Source organism: Cynara cardunculus (assembly GCF_001531365.2).
Source record: "Cynara cardunculus var. scolymus isolate 2C chromosome LG 11, CcrdV1, whole genome shotgun sequence".
Taxonomy (NCBI): domain Eukaryota; kingdom Viridiplantae; phylum Streptophyta; class Magnoliopsida; order Asterales; family Asteraceae; genus Cynara; species Cynara cardunculus.
This window is the reverse complement of record NC_037538.1, coordinates 19,520,535-19,528,627: the sequence shown is the minus strand read 5'-3', so window position 1 is coordinate 19,528,627 and position 8,093 is coordinate 19,520,535. Positions and strand designations below refer to the sequence as shown.

Here is an 8,093-nt window from a genome sequence, read left to right as displayed (position 1 = left end):
TACATACTTGTGGCTGTTGACTACGTGTCAAAATGGGTGGAAGTTATGGCATGTGTGTCAAATGATGCCAAAATTGTGGTTAAGTTCCTCCAAAAACAAATTTTCACACGGTTCGGTACTCCGAGAGCACTAATTAGTGACGAGGGTACCCATTTTGTGAACAATTTGTTAAAAGGAGTTCTTGAAAAATACAATATTAACCATAGGGTTGCCATAGCTTACCACCCGCAGATGAATGGTTTGGTAAAGCTCTCTAATAGAGAAATTAAAAGCATTTTGGAAAAAATTGTCAAACCCAATAGAAAGGACTGGGCATTCAAGTTAGACGATGCTTTATGAGCATAGCACACCAATTGGTATGTCTCCATACAAGCTAGTCTATGGAAAAGCCTGTCATTTTTCTTTAAAACTTGAGCACAAAGCATATTGGGCAATCAAAGAGCTAAATATGTCTTTGGATGAAGCTGGAAAGAAAATAAAGCTACAACTGTGTGAAATTGAGGAACAAAGACATATGTCTTATGAAAATGCCAAGCTCTCTAAAGAACAGACAAAGAAGTGGCATGATAACATAATCCAGCACAGAGTTTTGAAAGAAGGACATAAAGTCCTCTTGTTCAACTCTAGGTTGAAACTATTCCCAGGAAAGCTCAAGTCTAGGTGGTTTGGACCTTTTTCCATTTATAAGGTTTACTCTTATGGAGCAGTTGACCTAATTAACCCGGAGGACAACACCGTGTTTAAAGTGAATGGGTAATGAGTTAAGGTATTTCATGATCCTGTAGCATTCCCAAAGCATTGCTCTGAGAATTTGGCTACACCTTAGGAAATAGAGGTGTATGTGGACTTTTCAAAGTCCAGTGATGTTTGTAAATATGTTTCCTTTTTATATCTATATATTAGGGCAGTTATGTTTTATAAGTTTGTTACTGCCGATGTTGCAGCATTCCCATTGAAATTTCACATGTGAAGTTCGGTGGAAATTTTTAGAAAATCAAGGAAGGTACACATGACATTAGTAGCCGCCTAGAAAGCATCAGCAAAGAATTTATCAGTTTTTTCTCAGACTTTGTTCCCCATGCAAAAATACCCCACTCCCTCCATAATGATAAGTTTTTGTAACCTCTAGATAACCTCTTTGTCCAGTGGTTTTTCCTTAACCGTCAATTTTTAAGAAAAGAAAGCAAGAAAGGAGACTTAATTGAGAAGAGACCCTTCATCTTCCCAAGAAGCATCATCGCCGTCACCGGCCTCTCCATCAACCATCTCATCTCCATTAGTCACTAAGACCTCAAAGAGCATCGTCATATTACCACCCTCTCTAACACTAAGAAAGCCACACCACTGTTCTATTGTAAAATCATGGCCCAAATGAAGCGACCGGCCATTCGCGACCCACCATCGCTGGTGCGATGAAGCAATCACCGGCGAGCATTCACCTCAACTTCGCAACGAACAGGGGAACCGAAGATGATTGACCTAGTCGCCAATAGCCCTTCGTCGTCTCCACCTTCATCACCGCCGCAACCACGGCTGATTCCTCCAAGAGTCGTCGACTTTCCTTCGCGTGCAAAACCGACCCCGTCCCTCACGACCGACTGTCCACTCTCAACTCTGCCGCTTATCGCCAATGTTGCATTACCATTACCACCTACTGTCGCCGAGACCTCTGCTCCTACCCCAACTACTTCGCCGGCGATTGAAAACCCTAACTTAGGTGTTGAGGTAAATCCATTTTCAAGCCCTAATCTTTTGGTAGAGGGACTCACTGCCTCTGATTCCTCTAAGAAGGAAGGGGATTTTATATAACTATCACCACCATCACCCATTGCTTTGGATGACACTAAAGTATACCTCTTGACTTGGAATGATCATCACATCACTCATGAGCATACGACCAAGGTTGAATTTGTCCCTCACAATGTTGAGGTAGAACCTTTTTAGTTTGATCATTGCGCACCACATGTTGGGGAGGAAACCACTGACTCTTCAACAATTGAAGTGGATTTAGAGGCCGATTTAAGGGGTATAACACCAATACCCACGAGAAAAAGGAAAGGGTTGGGAAAGGATTATACAACCAAATCAAAGGCTGTGGAGAAACAGCTTCCTAGGAAGAGAACCAGACGGACACCTACACCATCTATCCAATTGAGGCATACAGTCTTTGTGCCAAGAAAATCACCCCGAAAAGGTTCATCGAGGCATGTCGAAATAGCCGGTCCATCTGGAGTAAAATCCAAGCCCAAATCTAAATCCATTTCTAGGCCCCAAATGCCTTTTGATGGGTTTAGTTAAGAAAAGGCGCAAGAAATGTTTGAAAAATTCAAAAACAAAAAGGTGTTGCCGGACAAAGGGTTTGATCAAAGGAGCACTAAGGAGTTTGGCTATATCCGGGATGTAATCAACAAGCACGGATGGCAGGTACTTTGTGAGGTAAAGAATTCTTTTAACTTGACATTAATTAAGGAATTTTATGCGGAGGCGTGTGTCTATAGTACTACCAAGCTCAAAGTACGGGGTGTTAGGGTAAGTTTTTCGGCTAAGGCCATTAACAAACTTTTAGGCCTATCACCCCCGACCAAAACTGAGTATGGTACTCTCTCTCAAAAGGCTTCCCAAGCCAAACTAGAGAAGATTGGTAGGGAGTTAGGAAAGCCCGGTGCAACGTGGGACTTCCGTAGCAACTACATGTTAAAAACTTACAGGGCTTCCAACTTGACACCCGATGAAAATGTATGGGTAAACTTTATTAGGCATTCTTTCAACCCAACCACTCATGATAGCTCGATATTGGTTGAGAGGATTGTCCTCCTTTACTATGTGGTCATGGGAAAATCCATTGATGTGGGGGAATTAATTCAAAAGGCCATCCTTTATTGTTCAAGGAGAAATCAAGGGAAATTATTTTTCTCGGGCCTGCTTAACAAACTTCTTTTGCAGGAGGGTGTGCCTCAGTATACGGAAGACTTGGTGATCAAGGAGAGCGAAGAGAAGTGGTCCATTGATATGAGGCAGTTTCTAGGTTAAGAGAGCGAGGTGATAGAGGAAGAGAGCATAATGGGATGACAAGAGTTATGGAGGATCTGTTCGCGCAAGGTAGTAGCTTAATGGACTATCTGATAGATCACCGGGCTGAAATGGTGGAAAGGATGGACGAAATGCAGGCTGAGTTGATAGAGAGGTTAAAGGCTACTGAAAAAAAGACGAAGCAAAGGTTTTTGAGGTTGAGAGAGGAGCTGGAAAAGGTTCAGCGGGCAAGATCAAAAGGCTGTAGAAAAAGTTGAACCATTACAAGGCGAAGAATGAGAGATTGAAGGCTAAGATCATTGCGGGCACAACAGCCGCGGCTGTCCGGACTGCACAACCTACTCTTATGGAGTAGGACAGGTTCTAACCACCTTACTTTAGCTTCCATATTTTATTCTTTTGAGTCGGGAATAGTTTTTATAGCTTTTAGTCTTATTTTTATGCATGATCACCTGATTTGAGGACTATTACACATGAGATCATAGCCCAAATAATTCTATTGATTACTTGCATTCAATCAAGAAATTTTGTTCTTGCTAGAACTAGCAAAACTCTTTTTGGGCAACACTTTGATCACACAATACACATTAGGAAATAAGATAGGCCTTCTTTTCTATGATCATAGCCACTTGCGCCTTTCAAACACCATACACCCATGAAGCTCCAATGAGGACATTGTCGTACTTAAGTTTGGGGGAGGATTGTTATATAAGGATAGAGATCAATATAAAAGAGCAAAGCTCTAATTTGACTCCATATCAGAAAAGGTCTTGGAAAAACACAACAAAAGTCCCATAGGGGCTATGTGTTTTGGAAAAACACAACAAAAGTCCCATAGGGGCTATGTGCATACTCCCATCAAAAGAGGCCAAAGTGCCCAAAATTGAAAATTTTGAATTATGGAGTATTTAAAGAAAAAGGCTATGAGATAAAAGAAATGCCAAAGAGAGTAACCCTATAAGCCCTATTGATCCTAAAAATGTGATTGTGTTTGAGCTTAACAAAGAAAATGGTAATGCTAGCTTACGGTTCATACAAGAACTTGGTTTTGAATGACTCATCTTGGATTTATGAAAGGCTATGAACTTCATGTTTGGTATAACTCTCATTGAGTGGGCACTTAATGTCTTGGTCATGCATTTTTGTTCAAATTGAGTCTTTTTGTTTGTCTTTTGGTTGCTTGGGGACAAGCAATGGTTTAAGTTTGGGGGTGTGATATATGTTGAGAATTCAACATATAAGTCACTCGTTTTACGTTTTATTAGTTAAATTAGTTTCCTTTCATTCCCACTTTGAGTCATTTTTATTAATTTCTTTATACCTTTGTTATTATGGAGCTAAATATTGTGGTTAACTTGTTGGTACTCAAAGGAAGTAGCTAATGAAAACTTTTTGCTTAACAGCTTGATGTTACAGCATTGGAGCAGCGGCGATCTGATGTGTGCGTGACTTTTTGAAGAACTTAATGATTAAGTCGTTGCCTTTTTGATGTTTTATGGAGGACAGCTGGAGATGGCTAGATGATGATTAAAAATCTGGGATTTAGACTTTTTATGTAATCTTGTACTTTAGATCCTCTTTGTTTAACTTTTGGGTATTAACCTTTGGGTAATACTTTTGTTGTTTTGTGCCTCCTTTGTGTATAAAAGGAGTTGTTTGGCCCTTCATTTTGCATACCATCTAACAAGAATTCTAAACTTAAAATCAGCTCTCAAAAGGCTGATTTGGAAAGAAATACAAGTATTTAGTTTTTAGCTTTTCATCTTTAATTTCTTGTCTTTTAATTTTTGTTCTTTACATTTGTGTTCCTTTACGTTTATTTTAATTTACATTCCGTTATTTAATTTCCGCAATTTACTTTCTCGTCATTTATTTTCTCGTCATTTATTTTTCCGTCATTTATTTTCCGTTCTTTACATTTATGTCTTTACTTTCCGTCATTTATTTTACTTGTAATTTATTTTCCGTTATGAGTAGCTAAGCTTTTATAGCTTGGTTGTGAGACGGAAAGAAGATTTTTTCGACCAAAATAAAGTAACTAAGTGTTTTCATAAACGATGTTCCATTGTTTCATTCGAGTTTTTATAAAAACCAAGTACACTTCTTGACGGGTTGATCACTTTGAAAGTGTTAAAGTGCCATGGACTAAGAGATAAGCCATTGAATGCACGTCAACTTGAATGATATAAGAGGTAGACTTGAGAAAGTTGTCGACAAGGAGACTTGTCATTTATGTCTTTCAAACTTAACTCCCGACGGGTTGGTCACTGTTCAAAAGTGTCAAAGTGCGATAGATTCAGAGATGAACTATCTAAAACACACACCAACTCGAATGATATGGGAATCGACTCGAGAGAGTGATTTTTAACAAAGAGATTTGTTTATCCATATATTTTGAAGACACCATCTCGTCACTATCCTTGGTCCGGATACCACATAGAGATTTGTTTATCTTTTCCGTCTCACAACCAAGCTATAAAAGCTTAGCTACTCATAACGGAAAATAAATTACAAGTAAAATAAATGACGGAAAGTAAAGACATAAATGTAAAGAACGGAAAATAAATGATGGGAATATAAATGACGAGAAAATAAATGACGAGAAAATAAATGACGAGAAAGTAAATTGCGGAAATTAAATAACGAATGTAAATTACAATAAATGTAAAGGAACACAAATGTAAAGACCAAAAGTTAAAAGACAAGAAATTAAAGATGAAAAGCTAAAAACTTGTATTTCTTTCCAAATCAGCCTTTGAGAGCTGATTTTAAGCTTAGAATTGTTGTTAGATGGTATGCAAAATGAAGAGCCAAACACCTCCTTTTATACACAAAGGAGGCACAAAACAACAAAAGTATTACGCAAAGGTTAATACCCAAAAGTTAAACAAAGAGGATCTAAAGTAAAAGATTACATAAAAAGTATAAATCCCTTTAATCACCATCCAACCATCTCCAGCTGTCCTCCATAAAGCATAAAAAAGGCAACGGCTTAATCATTAAGTTCTTCAAAAAGTCACGCACACATCAGATCGTCGCTGCTCTAATGCTATAGCATCAAGCTGTTAATCAAAAAGTTTCCATTAGCTACTTCCTCTGAGTGCCAACAAGTTAACCACAATATTTATGTTAAACCCCATAACTCATGGTGTAAAAAGTAATGAAAAACAACAAGTGATGAAGAACCAGAAGACCGATGAAGACATCTAGGCAGAATCGACTAAGTCTGGAATTCTACCATTGGATCGATGGATAGTTCAACCATTGGACCGATGTACAAGTTCAACCATTGGACCAATGGACAAGTTCAACCAGAGGATCAATGGACAGGTCCAAGGATGCGATGGAAAGAGCATCCTCATCGATCCTCTAGACAAGCAACACTTAGAAGATTTTTCAGCACTCCATCCAATCATGCAATGAAGATTTGAAGATAAGGATGAAATCATCATACCATGAATGACAGCTGGAGATGACAAATCAACTACTGGAATCCGAGTTTATCTTATTGTTAATGTTTATCCATGTGAAAGATAAACCCTATCTGTTAGCTAGACGATTTGCTAGAAAGTAGCATTAGATAGTTATCTTCTTAATAGTCGTTTAGTATAAATAGATGATTAGGTCTATTGTAAAAATAAGGCTTTTACTCTTTGTTTTACGTTTCTGAATCATTAAAGTAAAACCTTTGAAGCTCAAAGTTGTTCTTAAATTTTCTTATTTTATTCTTGAGACTTCATAACTTTCTTCATTAAATCATTATAATTTGGTTATTCATATCTAGATTATTAGTGTTATTGAGAGATCTGTGATCAACAATTGGTATCAGAGCCTCTTGATTGATTATCCAATCAAAACGATCATTCAAAATCTCTCAAATTATTGATCTTCTTTCTCGTTAAAAAAAATTCTTTCTTCTTCTCCAAACTTTTCAATGGCCAACTGGAATTCCGCGTACAATGTTGGATCCCTCATAAAACCGCCAACTCTTCAACGAGAGGAATATCCTCAATGGAATATCAGAATGGTAAATTTTCTGGAGGGAATGGATAGGAATCTCCTACGATCCATACAGGAGAGTCCCTACATTCCTCAAACTCTAGTTCCAAGAGTTCCAGGAACAAATACCACAGCTGAAATTCCAGCATACTACATGCCGAAAAATGAAAGAAATTGGGATGAAGATGATAAAGAAAGAGTCGAAACAGATAAAAAGGCCAAGAGATTGATAATCATGGCGCTACCCAATGAAATCTTTCAATCCCTCGATACATGCTCTACAGCGAAGGAACTTTGGGATGAACTGGCAAACCAACTGGAAGGAGGAGCAAAAACAAAGAAAAATCATAGAGCGCAATGCCTCAACGAATACACAAATTTCAAAGCCCTCCCTGATGAACCGATACAAAAGACCTATGATTGCTTCAACACATTGATGAAACGATATCATCATAACAAAGGAAGAAAACAATGTTTTATTCCTAAAAAGCTTAGGCGATGAATGGACACAACTATCTATGTCCCTACAAGCAAACCAGGACTTAGATGGATGGTCTCTTCATGACTTGTATGGAACTCTTGCAGCACAAGAGAGTGACATTATGAAGAAAAAGGTATCCATTGGAGGACCCCTTGCTCTTGCTGCCGATGAAAAAGAAAAATCAAGGACTCCTACCAAAGAACACAAGAAGAAGAGCAAGAAAGCATTGGTGGTAGAATCAGAATCTGAAGAGGAAACTTCTGAATCAAATGATGAAATTAAAGCTTTCGCCAAATCTTTGGCCTTGATTACAAAACAGTTCCAAAAGAAGTTCATTAGAAAACCCTACGAGCGAAAAGAGTTTAGAAGGGAAAGGTACCAGTCATCTTATGATAAAAAGCCCTCCAAATTTTATCAAAGGGAAGAAAGAAAAGATGGAAGAGAAGAACGGGAAGAAAGAAGAGAAGAAAGAAGAGAAGAAAGAAGAGAGGAAAGGAGAGAGGACAAGGAAGAAAAGAAAAATGACCTTCGATGTTTCAGATGCGAAAAACTTGGTCATTTTTCCAAGGAATGCAAAGGACGT

The 8,093-nt window shown here is 38.2% G+C and overlaps 1 protein-coding gene across 1 annotated transcript; it reads left to right on the top strand.

The window, feature by feature from the left end:
- The first annotated feature begins 328 nt into the window (after window positions 1–328).
- Window positions 329–757, top strand: LOC112521808. The gene has a single exon (XM_025130798.1). It carries the CDS (start codon window positions 329–331, stop codon window positions 755–757), a length of 429 nt encoding a protein of 142 aa, XP_024986566.1.
- Window positions 758–8,093: the final 7,336 nt, after the last annotated feature.